The 19513-nt window shown below is 42.8% G+C and overlaps 1 protein-coding gene across 1 annotated transcript in view; it reads right to left on the bottom strand.

Annotated features, from left to right (window-relative positions):
• gfra4a (GDNF family receptor alpha 4a) overlaps positions 1-19513 on the bottom strand; it is a 147650-nt gene that overhangs the window by 9598 nt on the left and 118539 nt on the right. The window contains exons 4-6 of the mRNA XM_085767547.1: positions 16071-16410; positions 11930-12039; positions 10150-10284 (exon numbers count right to left, since the gene is read on the bottom strand). Coding sequence (XP_085623673.1) covers positions 10150-10284; positions 11930-12039; positions 16071-16410 — 585 coding nt within the window. The remainder of the gene's footprint in view (positions 1-10149; positions 10285-11929; positions 12040-16070; positions 16411-19513) is intronic.

The following is a 19513-nucleotide window of genomic DNA, read 5'->3' as shown; positions in this document are numbered from 1 at the left end:
CACGTTTGGATTTAATCCAATTAAATGAACAGATGGTTTCGATGTTGGGGTTTGAATCTTCACCTGACTGAAACACACACACTGGTTTATCCTTTCACTGTCAGGTGTGTGTAACAAAGTTGAACAAGTGAACAAGGATGAGGTCTAATACCTTTGTCTTTCACTTTTTATCCATTTATCAGGCAATTGACAAAATCCTATATCTTATTTTTGACAGATAGAATAAGTTATTAAGGTTTATGGTAAGTACTGAAGTATAGAATTAGTATTTTTGTTTTGTTTTTTAATATACATTTTTATGTATCAAATAATATTCCTTCAACTTTATCTGTGCTTTTAAAATATTTTTTATACACTATTGCCCTTATACAATAGTTGGAACAATTTTTTTCAGACACATTCCTCTTTTTATTCCTATCATTAAGCTTAATTGTAGTTTAATTTTTAGAGTGATATCTTTGGAAGAGATTGATCAATAACATTTTGAGAAGATTTTATCTATGAATAAATCACATTCTCCATGAGAAGAGATGAAAAAAAAAATGATTCCAACTTTATGGGCAACTGTGTATATACATGTTTTGAACCATATATGGTGACTTCATTGACCTTGATTTGCAGTGAATAAAAAAAAGAGGTTAATAGTTAAAGACTCTAATTGTAATAACCTCCAATAATGGCCCAGTATTCAAATAAGAGCCCTATAATGGGTTAAAAAGAGTAGGATGACGATAAAGAAAAATAAGACTGGAAATCCCGTTCAGCCTTTCAATTTTTCATCCGTCAGTTGTCTGTAATGATGTGATATAATGACCATGGTGAATACTTAAATAGGACACTTACAGTAAGTAGGCTGTGACGGGGAGGAGTATTACAGTATGTACATTCAGCACCATGTATAATTTACTGTCTGGTGGATTTATATGGTTTTATACACCCCAAAGGAAACCTATTCCATCAAGTTCTTAGATTCTCCACGAGCAGAATGACTTATGATCATATGATGAATTAATATTCTATAAGCATTCATTTTCATTTGGCTAATGGGCTACTCGGCAGCAATTACGTTTGCATGAAAGTCATTTCAATTAAAATATGCTCAAATGAAGACATGAATGAGAGATTCATCAATTAATATCCCCAGCTTATACTATAAGATGGATGTGGGTGCTTAGACGTGAAAATCACACCATTATTCCATCTGTTCACCAGCGAAAACCCTCCGATTTCAGAGGCAACTCATTGGTTATTAGTGATGGGATTTCAGAGCCTACTGTGGAGTATCGGGGTGTGACACACAAATACTGATTTCTCACAGGATGATAACAAATTGATCCATCCTCCCGAGATAGTCTGCCTTTTGCAAACAAAATTCTGCAGCAATCAATGCGGAGCTTTGACTCGACTCCCTCCACCGGTGCCAGCGCTCGGCGTCAGCTACTAGACAGAGATGGAGGTGCTGGATGGGTGACCCAGCAGCTCTGCGGCTAATTAGGGAATCTGAAAGTTGCAACACCACAGAAACGGGTCAATAGTGGGGAAAACAGATTGAGCATGGCTGAGGGGATGTATGCATCAGCACCTTCTTCTTGCAGCGGAGGTGCTGTGGAGCGGCGTGCTGATGGTGCTGTGGGTCATTAGCATTTGGTAGGACAGGTGGGAGAGTGTGCAGTTAGGGCTTGATAGCGTGCAGCGATCCCCTGGCAGGCTGACGGATGAGAGAGGCGAGGGGTTCGACTCCAGCTGCTCGCCACCCTGCCTTGCCACCCACCATCACGCAGAGATGAAGTGCCAATTGGTATCTTCAGCGGTAAGCTGTTGTGACAGTGGCTTTGTAAATGTTTGGACATGGCTGTTTAAGCACCGCCATCTCACATCTCTGTGACTTTCAACTTTCTCCCCCTGAGGGTTTTTTTTTTTTTTTTACTCACTTCATAGTTTCACCCGAAGCCATTCTGCAGAGCCCATCCTGTGCACGCCCCCTTCCTGTCTCCGTACCTTCCTGCCATATTGCCGGTTACACTCACTTTCTCCTGTTACACTACCAATTTAACTTCCAGAAAAAATTAAAATAATTGCAGAAATAAATGAGCTTCACCTCCATCTGTCCTCTCATTTTTTTCCTGACAGACTCGGCTTTCACAGAACGGAGAAGTCCAGAGCTGCTGTTCTGCATAGTGATGTGGTTATTATGGCTGTGATGAGGAGGTAAGGCAGGGTGACAGCTGTTTTTTAAAAACCTGAGTGCGCTCACTCTAGAGACTGACGTTTGTGTTTTTTTTTCTTCTTCAGTTTCTCCTCTTTCTCTATCTGAAAACCACTGTATTCTGTCCCGGCCACTATCCTCTCTGTTCACCTCATTAGTTCGGAGGCAGGAAACCAAATTACGCTCAATTACAAAGTCATCAAAGGCCATGTGAAGTCCAGTCTCAGCAAGAAGGCCCCTGAGCGGTGGCACCACGGGGGCCCCGGCGTGCAAAAAATAATGCTGAATTCACTCACTCACACACACAAAAAAAAAAGATGTCCGCTCCAAAAGAGACAAGGAGGATTTGTTTAATTGACAGAGCCACCGCTGAAGGACAGGACAGTCTTTTGGCTCTTGTCAAAACGAATAACTCTTTATTCCGTACGCCGCCGCCACCGCTACACGAGGAACACGAGGGAAAGAGAGACGTTTCAGGAGCTCTCCGGGGCCGATTCATTTTCCCAATTATTGGCTCGAATCCAAACTCTCTTTGCCAAATCATTACACTTTCTCCCCAAAATAGAAGTGTGGCCTGCCTGCGCCTGGCAAACACGACCGAACTCCAATTAAGACGAGTGTGCGACGTGCATCGCTGGTCCATGAATCGCCTTTCCCATTAGAAACTTGTTCATCCTTATTATCACATACTTGCTGTTTGGCTTCAGCCATTTGCTCAGGCAGGAGGAGAAGAGGAGTGGCTTTTTTTTTCTTCCAGGTTTTTTTTTTTTTTTTTTTGCACAGGCGCAGGGAAATGAGGCCAGTCAGTCTGACGTTTGTTTTTCTGGGTCTCTAAGGAGCTTACAGTAAACAGCACATAGGAGCTGCCTTAGTAAGACTGAGTCCTGGCTGCAAGATGCACATGAGGAGTTTCGCTGAAAAACAAGACATCCATCAACCAGTTGAAAAAAAGAAAAACATATGTGACTATTCTGGGATGTTTAAGTCACTACAGGACGACATTAGAGAGAACAGAGGCATCTTAACAAATGTCATCATCTGGTTGAGTGATGCATGCCAGGTAGCATGGGGAGGGGGAGGGAGAGGGGGACGCCAATCTGTAGAGAGTTTACACATGAGTGTATTTATGTTCTGCATATTTTATATTGTGTTTCCTACCGGCTGCTACATGGCACATCTCCTCTGCAGCGGCTCGCCTATACGTGACGTTTTGTCCGACTGCATTTACAGGCAAAAAGGGTTAATAGCTGTTCTGAATGGGCACGCTTGGCTGCAAGGCGAGGTGAAGGGAGCCTCCACAGTCTCCTTTAGCCTCCATCACGCTGCCTCCATGATTTCTCTCCAGGAACTCTCTGACATGCCTTTGTGTTTCTCAACTCGTTGAATTTTACAAATGGGGAGAGTGGCGAACGCTGACAGCCTTCTCCTCTGCGTCGCACTTGGTGGAGAGGAAAAAGTTACAGAAGTAGGCGAAGAATGAAAGAGGGAAGCCGGGAGAAAAGTTCACAGCTTTGCATACCGGGGCCAATCACTGCAGAAAAGTGAGTACTGGTCTGTTATAAATATTGTCAAACGCATGCAGCGTCCCTGATTCCCACATCACAAAAGGAGAGACATGACCAGAATCGTACAAAGGCCTTAAAGTGAAAAGAAGACACTGTGAAATAAACTGAATCCCTGTGGCTAAAAGACAAGTAATAAAACACATGACTTATTACTGCCCTTTAGAAAAACACACATCTGATCTGATATCACTATCAGTGTTTTACAAAAACCACTGAAGTTAGATCAAAGTTTGTGCTGGAATGAAGAGATATTAAACACTTGGTTATGATTAAGAACTATAACCACGTTGCGTAGAATAACATTGATTGTTGGTGCAGACATGGAAACCTAACAAGGGTCTCTGTTGACGGTCAATTCACTTCGACCGCTGTATAACCAGGTCACCTGACCCTTCATTGATCCAGACTCATTAATTCCTACAGTTGCATGAGAGCGTCAGTAAGCTACAGTATCTGAAGAGTATCTATTTTTCTTGGAAGTCAAATTTTCAAGCAAATTCATTGCACTTAAAAAGAAGAAATTCACCACATCAGTTTTTAATGTGTTTATTCAAACTGTCCAGCAGTCAGCTCTGAGTCATCATACTTTTCGTTTTAACACACTCATATCCTGTGCCTCTAAGTGGCATTTGCTTTTTACAACTATTAATCACCACAGTTTCACTTCTGCAAACTTTAATAGTTTTAACTTTCTAAAATCTAAAAAAAAAGAAAAGAAAAAGGAATATTTTTCTTTCTCTGAGCCCCTTCTTTGAAGAACCAACCAATTAAAACCCATTACTTTACTCCAAGTGGCGTTGCCTTTGTGGAACACAGCTAATACAATTAGTAAGTGATTCACTGTACAGAGAGTTTTGTCACTTGAGAGGAAAATGACACCTCTAATGAATCATTTGAGTTCTTCAGTAATATTGTTTTATTCTTCTCGTGCACATCTTTCCTTCCCTTTTCCTTCAGACTGTTATTGTTCTGCTCTTTTCTCTTTCTTGTTTCTGCACTGAACTTTTGACAGTCAGTCAACACTGCCACGTCTTCTTCAATGGACTTTTCAAGAACTGAACTTAAAGCTGGTGGCTATTTCTTCTCACTCTAACCACCCAGACTGTGAATGTTTGCATCTGTTGTGCAATATTTATGTGTGAAAACTACAAGATGGTCCAGATATTGTTTAAAGATGTCATTGACACCAGCTTAGTGAGAACAACTACTATAGATTAGGTCAAGGACTCCTAAGAACTAAACTGTAACTTGTCTTATCAGACCATATTCAGACTATGATAAACCTGTGCTCTCCATGCATAGGTGGATTTTTTCTTGTTGTTCCCAGGTTGTTGAGTGTTTGTCATATTGTATCTCTCAATAAACCCTTGTTGCTGCTGAATGCTGTCTTGTTCCTGTCGTTCCTGAGTCCAAATGTGTTAATCAACTTAGAAACTCAAACACTTTGTCTTCTTGTACGCACAAAATAACTGATAAATACCGATAAAACATCGCCTCTGCACCTGGAGGTTTATGACATAACAGTCACCTTTAAAAGGAGCTTAAACCAGATGTGTGTCCCTCTGCTCTTTAGCTCCACATGTTCACAGATTGAGGCCTCTCTGCTGTGATTCAGGAGGCTCATATCCAATATTGATATGAGCTGTTTCGCCTGTACATTTTTATGTTTTACAAGGACATTGAAATACACATCTGCCATTCATTTATAATGTATATGGTAACATACTGCGAGGCTGTAGTTTTACATCCTGAACGCAGCGCGCTCTCTTATCGTTATCCTTCATTACTGTTGCTGGGGGACAAAACATCAGACTGAGTGAGAGGACTCATTGGAATTATCTGTATTTATGTGTGTACGTTTGTTTTATCCTTGACCACATTCGCTCCATCATTAAATTATTCAGTATAGGTTAGAGTCGGAGTGCGTGAACCCACTGGCTAATGGCGCCCACAAAAGCTAACTGCAGCCAGTTACCGAACCAGGAGCCAAATCAATGAAACTAAGCTGGAGCTACTTTGACACTAGAACATTTTGAGTTTGCTATTCACAAGAAGTATCTGCTGATGTGAAACACGCCTCGCAAAAAACAAGATCTCAGAAGACTTCATATCAAGGATTGTTGATTAGCATAAAGCTGAAAAGGTCACAGAGTCTTCTCCAAAAGTTTAAATATTCATCAGTCCACAGTCAGAGAAACTGGGTGTAAATGGAGACGTTTCAGTCTCTGTGGCTGCTCTGCATTGAAGTGAGCATCCAGCCAAGATCACTCCAAAGGCACAATGCACAATGATCAGTGAGCTAAAACTTATGCAGAGCAAAAGCTGAAGGCTTAAAGGAGTCATCGGAGCTGGTTAACATCTCTGTTCATGGGTCGACCAGATGCAAATCAGGGTGCACGGTTGCACGGAGCTTAGTGCTGAGGGCAGGACTTCACAGAGGAAGCTGCTGCTCCCCCACCCCCAAAAAACACATAACCTACACGCCTGCTTGCCAAAGAGCTGCTTCTCTCTCCACAACACTACAGGTGGAGTATTTTCTGGACTGATGAAACGGTAAGGTTGAATTGCTAGGAAAAGAACATGCAGCATTATGTATGGAGCCAAAATGGTGAAGTATGGTGGATGGTGCATCATGATTCAAGGCTTTGCTGGACCAAGGGCAGCTTACCAAAAAAAATCCATAGTTTATGAAAGTCTCTCGCAGGATAATGTGAAACAGAGTGCAGACCTGAGTGACCTGAACAGAGCCACTCACAACAGATGAAATTCCTCCTGAACATTTGGATGGAAAGCTTTGGTCTGATGCAGTGATGTTGATTCAATAGGAAAATGTTCAACCATTGCAGCCCAGTGGCTACTATGGGCTACTGTGGGCTATGGCTACTGTGTAAAAGAATATGCAAGTATACGTTTTTGTCATATATGGCATATATTTAATTATTTAATTAGTAGTTTAATAGATTATGAGTATATTTCTTCAAGTCACATGTTAATGTGACTGTAGTTTGTCATGACGCTGTCCATGGTGCTGAAGTTATGGTTTTACACAAAGTTCTCTCAGACGTATTACAGCATTGTTCAGAGTGGCCTTGGTTTTCTGAAGTAATGAAGTAGCAGTTGTTAGACTTAAATGTTGCTTAACCATCTCTGATTACCATGACAACAATACATGTAAGGCAGCTGTAGTCGTCACTTACACCAAGGCTGATTAAAATCTCAATTGTCTGCTCAGCAGCCACAGAAAACTCCTCTTTGAGATGACTGCTACTACATGAAGTTCAACCATGGCTGTTTTACTTCATTTATACACAGATTATAACACAGGTCACTCTTGGAAAAGAGGTTTTAAATCTCAATGAGTTTTTTACCTGGTTAAATAAAGGATATTGATTAAAGGGATAGGTCACCCAAAATTGAAATTGCACTCATTATCTACTCACCCTCATGTCGACTAAGGGCTGGGAGAGGTTTCAGAGCTATCCGTGGCTTCTCTGAGTTACAGGGGGTCTCGGTGTAGCAGTGCATGTCCATATAACGGTTGCAAATGGATACCAACTGTCTTCGTAACAAAAAGACACACCAAAAAACATCCAAATACCTCCATGCTGCTCGTATGTAATGTCCGTCTTGTATTGAAGCCCCGCAATGCGAAATTGTCCCCAAAAAAATTAAATGAGTCTATTTTTCAAGCTTGTTTATAGCAGAAGCTTCTCGAAGCTCCTCTTCCCGGTTCGTCAAATTTGGACGAACCAGGGGCTTTGAGAAGCTTCCGCTACAAAACAAGCTTGAAAAATGGACGTATTTAATTTTTTTCGGGACAATTTCGCATTTCGGGGCTTCAATACAAGACGGACATTACATACGAGCAGCATGGAGGTATTTGGATGTATTTTGGTGTGTCTTCTTGTTACAAAGACAGTTGGTATCCATTTGCAACCGTTATATTGACATGCACTGCTACGTCGAGACCCCCTGTAACTCAGAGAAGCCACGGAGGACTCTGAAACTTCTCCCAGCCCTTAGTCGACATGAGGGTGAGTAGATAATGAGTGAAATTTCAATCTTGGGTGAACTATCGCTTTAAAGCAGAAAACCAGGTCCTTCCAAAGGCTTCACAAAAACATCTTCTTGCCACATGATCCATGAAACTGTCCTAGCTGATGTTGGTGAACAAGCGAGACCTGTTTTATGGGCTGTCATATGTGTGATATCATACTTGAGACTTAAGCTGGTCTGAGAGAAACACAGAGTCTCCAGTCCAGTGGAGTTTGGCACCGGGCGGTTTCTGCCAGCCCAAGGAACGTGATGTGGAACCAGACGCCAGATGATGTGGGATGTCTAATGAGAAATTGATGCCTTTTCTCTTTGTCATAATTGCACTAAAACAAGGCCTCGTATAAATTTAAGAAACAGTGACACTCTGTTTTGTCACCGTGTGACAGCAGCTGCAGTTTTGCTTTGTACTGTCACCGGTGTCATTGGTCTGTCACTGGTGTTGTTACTCATCTCGACAGCTTTGCAAGAACTCGTCTTCTTTTGTTGTTAGAAATAATAAAAAACCCAAAATAAACTCCAGAGTTGGCTGTGGCACCAGCAGCTACTGTTTGTATTACTTTGTCACCGGTGTCATTCTTCTGTCACTGGTGCTATCACTCAATCGGAGCGATGATCTCTTATCATCTTTAGCTGCTTTATTTGTAATAAAAAGCTACAACAAAAAGGTAAAAGGCTGAAGAAGATTAGTGGATAATCATTATGCGCCATCAGCTGCAATATATCAGTCACTGATATTTTTGTTGTATCATTTGTGCTGCCATAGATCCAGACATGTTTATGTTTTCATAAACATTTGTTTTCTGCATTACCAAACAGAAAATGTGTCATAACCTTTTACTGTGTGTCACAGTCTTTGATTAATGTCACTGGAGTCTACAGCTGCATGTTTGTCTCTGCAAGTCTTATTTGTGCAAAGACATAAATGAATATTGACTGAAATAAACACATTGTGTCACTGATCTGTCACTGATGCCGTAACTCCCCAGGGGTGTTTGTCTGCGATCACAGATGTTGTATTTCATGTCAGACAAAAAAGAAAGTAAAATTAGATAAAGGTCTGTGATGATGAAGAGTTTATACACCGAGGTTAGTCCAGATATTCTTTAATTTTGTTTTCTTTTAAATACTGTATCTATTTTCTTCACTTTCCTGCCAAAAATTAGATGAAAAGATCAAATAAGACTCTGATGTCAGTGTTGGACCAGAGATGGACTTGGCCCGGGGACTTCAACATCTGGGTAGACTTCTGTGTATGGCACCGTTACAGATGTGGAAGTGGGAAAATCACAGTGAATACGAAGCAGATTCATGCTGCCAAAGTTCCTCCTGAGCGCTGCGCATGGGTCTGATCAACGCCTACCAGAAGTGCTTGATTGAGGTTGCAAAGGGAGGTTCAACCAGTTATTAAATCCAAGTTCACTTACTTTTTCCACCAGCACTGTGACTGCAAAATTTTTAATAAAGTTTCACTAATGACATGAAGCACATTGTGTTTGTTTAAACTTGTGACTTGTTTGTCTAATCTTTTACTATCTCACAATGATTTCTGGGGCTACGATTCAATCCAAAATCGATTTTCGATTCAAAACGATTTGATTCATAATGATTTCTGCTTCAGTCTATTGGTGTGCAAAGGATCCTCATGATCTGCTCCAGTCTGCTTTGCAAGACAGAATGACTAAAGTGTCTTTTTCACATTTATTGAGTTTTAAACATTTATCCATGCTTAAATGGAATTGTTGAAACTGTTGCATAAAAGCAATATCACATATTGCTTAATAAGTGACAAAATTAAAAGTGCCTCTTTATTAAAAAAAATAGTGCAGTTAAACATGCTGCCTTTTAAATTCTAAGGAAATGGAGGTCGACAGCCAGCAGATCTGTATCATTTTTTAATTTTTTTAAATCGATTTTGGGACATTTTATATCGATTCTGAATCGTATTAAATGATAATTGCGATTCTTATGTGAATCGATTTTTTGGCACACCACTAGCAGTTATATTACATTATATTTAGCATCCATGGGCTAACGACTAGCCAGGCTCTGTCTGAAGGTCAAAAACACACCTACCAGCACCGGTTTCCACGTCTTTCCACTCTCTAAAACCAACCATTGTAAAAATCTTTCAGTCAGTGGGTTCAGGACAGTGACTGGTGGGAGTTATTTATTTGCACCATGTGTCCTTGTTTATTCTACTCACAAGTTACGACTCATTCAATCCTCACATTTGTCCCGGCTCTTTGCCAGTGTTGCTACTGTGCTGTGCTGCCAGGTGGGTGGTGGTGGTGTGGGTCTCTCCCTGTTACCGGTGGTACTCACTCAGGCAGACGTTGTCGTGGAAAAAAGTCAGGAAGTCGTTGCATTGTTCCCTCTGGTTGCCGCTCGCTGTGCAGGAGCACCAGGGTCCCACGTTGGATGTGGAGTTGTCAAGGTAGTTGGGAGTTATTGTGCTTCCTGTAGAAGGGAAGCAACACAACACTGAATCTAACCATGAGCTCACATAAACAGGAAGCTATCTGAATATTCGTTGTTAATCCAGCTCCTCGGCCTGTGGCCCTGTGTCATTTAGAGCAAATGTTCATCTTGTAATCGTTTCATAAAAGGTGCAGCTTTGAAAGAAAAGCAAGATGGAAGTTTGATTGGGAGGTTTTAAGGTCCCTGAGAAGGTTGGGGCAGGAGTCTGGCTGATTTAATCTTGTTAAGCTTAGCCTGATTATGACCTCAAACTGATTACGATAATCAAATAAAGGCCTTTACACGTGGCAATTTCTATCGTCCCAGTGTTGCCCTAATCAGGTTAAGACTGACTTATTAGTGCGCATGTAAATGCATTCACCGAGAGAGAAAGTGAGAGGAATTTGAAAAGCTAAATGGATGAAAGCGACGTGCATAAAGACGGAGACACAGACTGGCAGGTTAGTTAGGCAGGCAGCCTGGTGATCAAATGTCGACTGGTTCAATCACATTTTCTCATAACAGCTCAACATAACTGAGCCAACAAAGTCAGACAGTGTGTATTTAATGTTTTAAAGGAGTAGATGTTGGAAACGAGCTGAAGAAAAAAAAACTCTGATCTCTTGTGACTTGCAATTACCTGAAATGTGATCTAGATAGAAAGAGACAGAGCTGCTTGCTTACAGTATATACACACTATCCTCCTGTTGATCTCTCACTGAGCCCTATGTGATCCTCGCAGTACAGTTGCTTTCCTTTTAGTTTCCTGCTTCTCTCGCATGCATATCTGCCGGGGCAGGCGGCTCCGGTTCAGCTTTGATAAGCGGCAGCGGCCTCCGGTGCAAAGTCCGGGCGCCATCACAGAGGTCTCTCAGATGTATTCTTTTCATTCTTTTCTGCCTTTGGAGCTTTTCAGCAGGAAATGATTGGGAAGTCATTCACTGGGTAGGGTAATATAGCCTTGTAGCTTGTATTTTTAAGGGAGGTGGGAAATAAAATTGCTTCACTTTGAGGCAGTGTGGCGAAAAAGTTCTGATTTACCTCCATCGATTTTCTGGGTCCCAGGCTTCCAAACAACAACAACACCTCAGAGTCCTACTTCTACTTCAGTTGTCTAGAAAACGGCCAATCACTGCCGCACAGCTTTCTGTCTCTATCTTCTTCTGTCCCTCACAAACCAGCTCCTCTTTCTCCCCCTTTGCAGCAGTGCAGTTTTGTACATGTAGCCTATTGTTGTCCCATAATGACATGTTTAGCACGAGTGGTTTTTACCAACCTTTTGTACATTATGTGATCTTTTGTTAAGTTTCTATCTGAAGCACAGTCACAATCAGCCTCGTTCTACGCCTCTGCCCGCTCCCACTCATCGTCACATCAGGGATAATTCTCTCAAAACAGCGGTCAATAGTTGTAATTGCACTACTTATAATGCCAACGACTTGGCTGTGCACGCTGCAGCCACATTAATCAGCGCTCCATCGATCATTGAACCGCACTTCTCATCACAATCCTTGATTCATTCTTTTCAGCCCTGTTCGGCGCACTCGTCTGCTCCTCCACCTTCCTCCCTCTAAAACCTTTTTGTTCCCGATCCATCACAGGAGGCGGGCGAGCCGGGGCTGGCACAGAAAGATTTAGTTCTTACCTATCAGGCCGGTGTACGCAAGTAGACATGCTCCGTAGTTCTCCTGCTTGCAGCCGCTGGCGCTCTGCTCGGAGGGTTGGCAATCATACTGGAACTGTGCCCAGCGAGACCTGTGGGAGCAATAACATGCCATCCATCATTTACTCGTGCTTGGCTGATGCACACATCTTGTCACTGATGGCCGGCCAGCACGGGTGCTTCTCTCTCAACGACAGGTAGAGCATCTGAAACCCACCATGCTCATCTGCCTAGCCATGCTCTTCTACATTAACTCCCTCCGTCCTTTAAGATCTCCCGCTCTGCAGCGCCTCAGTCCCACTCCAGTCACCCTTGGTGACATTCATCCCTCTTTTTCCCTCCTTCCCCCCCCTGCCTGTCGTCTTCTGGCAGGCTGCCAGGCTGTAAAGAGTCAATGAGGGGCAGAGATAGGCCTTGGCTCTGCTCTCTAAATACCGTGGGTGCTGTCTGGCAGGCCTGGCCACGAGGAGATTAGACAAATATGGATCTTCCACATAAATATTTCCTCCCACGGCCGCTCTGCCTTCACTCCTTCACCTTTTTCCCGCCTGCCCGCCCAGACATCCAGCCTCATCATCGTCATCATCATACAAGGCTATCGCGGCCATCATATCGCATCATCGGCCCCCGTCGACTGGCATTTTCAACAGGATTCCCTCAGGGCACCACAACTCCCCACTCTCCCCTCGTTTGTCATGTCATTGTGAGGATGTGCGTAAAACTCATAGGCTTTGTGCTAAGTGAAGGCATCCTCTGCAGGCTTCCAGTTAATGCCAGCTGACTGGTGCGGGATTGGTGGGCTGCGCAGAAGCCTTGAGACGCACCATCCATCGGGACAGCGGGGGGAGAATAATGCCTGATCGATAGCCGTGACAGATGAAGCCCTTTGTCTTCCTGACATTTGAAGAGGAACTAGATTAAATGCTGGCGACCATTTGCTGTCAGAGAGAGGAGGCTGACTGGATGGGTCTCAGAACTCCATGTTTTCAGTCTCCAGTGACAGAGAGAAATACACCCTCTGCATTTTAATGACTTCATAAGACTGGATGTTTACAGTCAGTTTAAAATGGGGAGAAATCTTTGTTTTCATCAGTGTACACAGGGACTTAGCTCAGAATAAATATGCTTATTCAGATCATTTGAAGATGACCCTAATAGGGTCCGTTTTCTGCAAAGCACTCTCTGAGCCTGATGATGTCTTGGCTGTATGTTAATACATGTTTTCTCAGCACTTTGGCAGCAAAGCCATGTGTGAATCCCAAGTGATAATGGCTGCTCTCATAATGACTATTTCACGTGGCTGCTTGTTGCGTGGCTGCTTCTCCTAGAAAACGAATACAGAATTTAATTGAACTAATTAAACACAGTTAATGAGTATAACAATTGAATTAATTAAACATAGCTCACTAATTAAATTCAAATGAACATATCATACCAGCCAGACCTATCTACCAAGATACACAATGCCATTTATTGTCCTGAGGGACAAAGCACTTCACATTGAAGACAGCGGTGGTGGAGATAGCGCCACACGTTGTTTTCACTCATCAAAATCAGCTCGCTGCAGCTTTTCCTGAGCGAGTAATCCAGTGTCTGTCTGTCAGCATCTCTCTCCTTTTAATAATCCAAGTTAAAGTTGACAGTAGTTTAATTGGAAGCCTCTTTGCTCGGTGCGTTCATGTGCTGCTGTAAAGTTTCAATATATGCACTTGAGCATAAACACCTCAGGGTGAATGAACTCTTAAATGCTAACAGCAGGGAATATGGCAGCAGGACGCAGCTACTGGCTCTCTAAGCTAGCTGGCAGTAAATAAGCTACTGTATGTAGCTTAGCTGCTAACAGGGCAGGAACGACAAATTTTCTATAATTAACTCATGTCTCTTATTAATGTCTCTTTTGTGCAGTATTTTTCAATTCTTTTACTCTGAAAACTGGTTTAAAGGGACAACAAGGAGTTTCTCCATCGGCAGAACGAAAAATTCCGCGACAATAAAAAAGTCTCATATTAATGTGGATGAATCTACGTTACCCACACTTGTTAATGGGTCCATTTTCGATAAATATATCGTTTTGTCTCTATCGTTATTTTGTTATTATTAGTGGTGGCGGAAATGCTGGGCGAGCCAACCAGCGTTTCCTTACTTTCGGTTTCGCGGACGCTGCCTGGCGAGTCATGAGAATAACGCCGCCTAATCGCCGTGTATGGTGGAAACAACGACGGTATGTGATCGTCTTTGAACCTCTGACTTTAATTCTTGATGAATGAAAACATTCTTGGCAAGATGTTGGTCTGGCGCCGGTCCAAGAATTTCACCGTGCGTGCGGAGGCTCATGGTAAATGTAGTGTGAAAACACTTCGCTTTCCAAAACTCCTCGTTGTCCCTTTAAACAAATGGGGTCATCGCTATGTTCCCACAGCCCTATGTTCCCACATATAATATTTTTTCTCAAAATTAGGCCCTATGTTCCCACATTCTAAGAATAATTTTCAAAATTAGGCCCTATGTTCTCACATATCCTTTTTCATGAATTTGCAATAAATTTCATCCCCTTTCTCCCTATTTGGTAGCTAATTATACCCAACCTTTTATCCAGTATACAGTAGCAAGTAGCACAGAGGCCTCGCATTGACTAGCCTCCTGTCAGTTGGTGCAATTTAGACACAGGCGGTTAGGGTTAGGGTTAGACACGTTAGGGACTCATTTTGAGAAAAATCTTAGAAATGTGGGAACATAGAGCTGTGGGAACATAGGGCTGTGGGAACATAGGCATGGACCCCAAACAAATACGGGCTGCTGAAGACGGCTCGGCTGCAGCAGCTCCCTCTGTTTCAGAGTCTCCATGCAGTCAAAGGTCAGCGGTGTCAGCATAGATTGTTATCGGTCAGTGGTGCAAATTAGCATGTAAATTTTTGTCTCAACATTTCAGCCAGTCCACTAATTATGGTGTTTTATTTTGAAATGAGCCGAGTTTGCCATATAATTTTTGCCATTCAGTTGCAGATCATGAAGCTGCATTAATCCGTGTTTATTATACATTAAGATTGAATCAACTGCGTTTATGTAAAGTGGGTGCAAGCTCATACAGAGAATTATTACACCTAAATCTATAGCTCAGCAAAACCTTTTAGTGTCTCTAGGTTTTATAGCACCATAATGTTGCAGTTTAGTCTCATTTCTCTCATCAATCCTGTTTCCAGCAGCGGACAGCTGTTTTCAGCAAAATGAAAAATAAATAAATAAACTGACCGTACATTACACGCCCACTGGGTGCTGGGAAAACGAACATTTAGCAGTTAAAAGTGAGCTGTTTGTCTCCGGAGACCAAAAGAGAAGTAAAAGGAGAGTCTGAGAAACTCATTCATCAGGTGGACACAAACGTGATATCAAATGAATGCTAATTTCCGCCAAGTCTGCTTTTATATGCAAACAGAGTTAAGTGGTAACATTAGCGGCTCCAGGTCTCACAGACTTCCCCTCCAACTCGCACAAACCAATTGCAGAATATCTGTCCGGTGTTAATACGGCACAGAGCCAAAGTAAACAAGTGGCTGGTGAAGCTGCTCAAACATCTAACAAGACAAAGAGACCGAGATGGGTTTCTCAGGAGTTGGCAGATCAAACAAGATGCTGGATGTGTCAGTAACCTCAGGCAAGTGTTTGCTAACAAGTTAAACACAAGAACTCCATCAGCTCATATAGTGTATCAAAGCTTGTTTCTCCATTTATATGGGAGTCTCCTTTCTGCCTCCGTCAAAAAACATTTAACTCAGCTTCAAATCTTGGACATCAGAGCTTCACAGCAGCATTTGAACGCACCAGGACTTTCCAAATCAATCTGCGCTTGCTGTCTAGACTCACCAATTTCTTAGTGTCAAGTTGCTGCAAATTCAGTTTTATTCTGTGTGAAGACCAAACAAGAACACAGAGCAGCAGATACCTAATAACTACCATATGCTCTGTGAAAGGTTCGACATTAATGTGATGTGACTTGTAGTAGCCGGGCTCTAACATGGATACTGCATATTGTCAGTTCAGTGGGTCGAGAGATGCCAACTCAGGAAATTAAGTGTAAAATGTTCTTGGCAACCGGCAGCATGTAAGACAACAGTTCCCTATTTACCTGCACACGTAGTCGCCCTTGCAGATCCGCAGCTGAGCGAGGCAGTTGGGCTTGTCCTTGTCTTCGTAGGAGCAGGACGGCACAATGGTTTGCCTCCGGCGCTCTGCGCAGGCCGTGTCGGTGCACGGACAGAACAGCAGCTCGTGGGTGTAGTCGGGGGGCACGCGGTCAAAGAACTTCCTCAACGCCTTGTTGCACTTTGGTCGGTTACATGGCCCCGAGCGGGCCGACGGCTGGATGCAGGACGAGACGTACTCGGTACGCAGCTTCTGACACGTCTCATCTATGTTACACGCCTTGGCGGCATCCAGGCAGCGGTTCACCGTCGTCACTTCAGACTCTGGGAAGGAGAAACAAACGGGAAGCAGAAAGCATTTCATCACTCTGTGTGGTTGGAGAACATCAAATCCCAGGCAATGTTTACCAATGATTTCAAGGCCTAATTGGAGTCGGTATTGACTTGCCTCTCTCACCTCTACACTCACATGCAGTGCTGCACTTACAGATAAAAACAGAAGTGTGTCTCTTAAAGTACAAACTAAACCAAAATGATGATTATATGTAATAGGCCCCCTTGTAATGAATAGAACATGAATGCTGTTTAAATGTTGCATGAGCCCGAGCACTGGATGTGTTTCAGCTGAGGCCTAATGGCTGAATATTTCATTCTGCTGGGTTAATGCAGAGTGGCAGAACTGAAAAAGCGGCTCCTCCATCGCTGCAACCGCACAACAAGGCCTGTAATTACTGCTGCTTTCCCCCTTCATCCATCTATCCGTCTTTTTTCAACACTCCCTCGCTACATGTGGGTCCATCCCTGACTCACCTGGGTCCCTCCTTCCCCTCGCTGTGGGTCTGCTGCTCTCAGGGCTGCCATCACCCCCATCCCATCTGTCTTTACTCCCGTCTCCTCCATCCATTCCTCCTCGACTTTGTCCATCTCTGCCTCCCTCTGTGCCCGTTGTCTCTCTGACTATGCGGTAATGAGCCACCTTTGTGAAGGCACTGGAAAGCCCCTTTCATAACCATCTCTTTTTTTTTGGGGCCGCATTATTTCCCAATCCATCATCATGCATTTTTTTTCCCCGAGTGACCTCCCAGTCAATACAGCCATGATGACACTCAGCTTCTCTGGCAGATAGAGCCGCTCATTAATTTGTAAACTGCCTGTAGTTGTGTCTCCTGGTGAGTTCGGCTCTCGCCAAGCTGTCACATAAAATATGAATGGCCTTGGAGAGCAAGCTAACAACCCATCACAAAGCATAGGTTATTCCCAACTTAACTGCTAAGCAGCCGAGGGGGGAGGCGGGCGTAGGAATGGGGGGGGGGACCTGACGGAAACTGCAGGGTGGATGACAAATTGCATCCAGTGGCCAGATGCGTGGGAAACTGAATATGCACATACGCTTTCATGTGAATTTCTTGTCATTGTATTTTTTTTCAAAGCCATTATTTATTCAGAGGAGACTTGCTGAGCATGCATGCTCTTCTCCAGGAACACCCCGCTCACTTCACATTAATGCCTCACACACATTTACACCTCTGAGCTGCCCCAGTACAGCCACAGTCCTGAGCTGCTCCTCACTGGAGCCACTGGAGGCTCGCTGCACTCACGCTCCGGCTCCGGCTTGTTTTCCAGGCACAGACCTCGTTTTGTAATATTCATCATCGCATATCAAAATGTTAAATCTACTGTGCAGCCTCTGAGCGTTTCCAGACGGTGACAGATTTTTGCTGTTCTAGGCTCCAGAACACCACCGCGCTGAATCTGAAAATAAGGCAGCTGGGGTTAAAGTACTGCCTTTGAGACTAAAATGAAAATCCGGTATTTGTAAAAAACTGGGATTTATTTGAATATTTTTCTCTATTATTGACTCTTATGATAAGATATACCCACCAGCTCACCTTTATCCATCCATTTGAGGAAGGTGGATACAGATGTCATTGAGTGTTATATCAACTTCACTGTGAATCTGTCAGACACTGCAGACTTGGTATTTTGCTTCTCGTGGAAACATGTCAGGGTCATCTCTTTTCAAAACTAATTTCTTTTTTAAAGCCAGGTCATTTTCTTGCTAAAAATCTCTTTGATTGTTGTCCACTTATTTTCCACCCATGCTGATCCAAATAAAAAACTCAACTGCGTCACCTTCAGTCACTAATGTGCGCTCAGAGCAATTTGGTTAACAAGGAGCAGCAGGAGGTGAAGTGGTGGCTGAGGTTAGGGTTCTTAATGAACCACCGCTATTATGGAGGGCAGTAAAGATTGATTCAAATATAACTCTAATTAAAATAATTAGTTTTATATGTGCTTTTCTACATCATTACATGTGTATAGCACAGTGGTTCCCAATCTTTTTTGGCTTGTGACCCATTGTAACATCACAAATTTCTGGTGACCCCACCGCCAATCAAGAAGCGCCAGCTCAGATATTTTTATATGCTGCATTTAACAATACAATACAATACAATACAATTAATCTTTATTGTCAACCATGGTGGAAAATTGCCTTTGCCATTTTATTTGAATTTGATTTATACTCGAGAAAGTGAAAGTATAGAATACAGTTGTTAAAAATTGTGTGTGGTGTTTTTAATAATAATTCTAAAAGAATAATAATTAGTTAAAAAAATATTTTTATCACAATTTTTTTTATTTTTATCAATTACTAGACATTTCAGGCGACCCCATTTGAATTCCAGGCGACCCCACGTGGGGTCCCGACCCCAAGGTTGAAAAACACTGGTGTAGCTCATATACGCGTTCCAAACACGTACTACACTGCTGTTGCCTTTTCATCAATAGAAACCAGATCAGAAAGATTTGTTAATGTGGACATTTTGTACTGTCTTTTAATACAGTCTCTTGGCCATAACACTGATTGTCTTTGGTATTGTTTGCAGCTTCTCCAGTGGAACCAGCTGCAAACGCTTCAGAGCCACTTTGATTCTCAACAGATCCTTTCAGAGTCTGGGAGGGTGGTGGTCACAGTCATATGGGGAAAATACTGCAGACTCTGCAGTATTTTCTACACACCAGTCCCTTGACATGTTGCACTTTGCAGCAGAACGACGACACCCGATCTAATAAACACGCTCCAGTGTGAATCGCCGCGCTTCACCCTCAGTCATTGCATCGTTTCTGACGCTGAAGTTCAATTCGTCATTGCTTCACAGAGCCTGTTGACCTCCCCGCTGCACCGGAGACCCGGCGAAAACAAAACTGTTGGTATTTGCCTTACAACCGTGGTGCATGAAGTAGAAAATCTTACTCGGTGGAAAAACAATTTCAACCACTAATAGAAGCTAATGATGCATTAAAAAGCTTATTTCTCGGTGCAGAACGTCTAATGTGCTTTAACAGAGGCACTTTCTTAATACCACTGACTTGACTTTAGTTACCTGATTAATTGTCAGCGGGTGAAGAACTGTGTGTTGTTTGA

Source organism: Trachurus japonicus, chromosome 22 (assembly GCF_045865225.1).
Source record: "Trachurus japonicus isolate A0001 chromosome 22, Traja_1.0".
Taxonomy (NCBI): domain Eukaryota; kingdom Metazoa; phylum Chordata; class Actinopteri; order Carangiformes; family Carangidae; genus Trachurus; species Trachurus japonicus.
The sequence above is the reverse complement of the archived record's forward strand: the minus strand, read 5'-3'. Positions and strand labels throughout refer to the sequence as shown.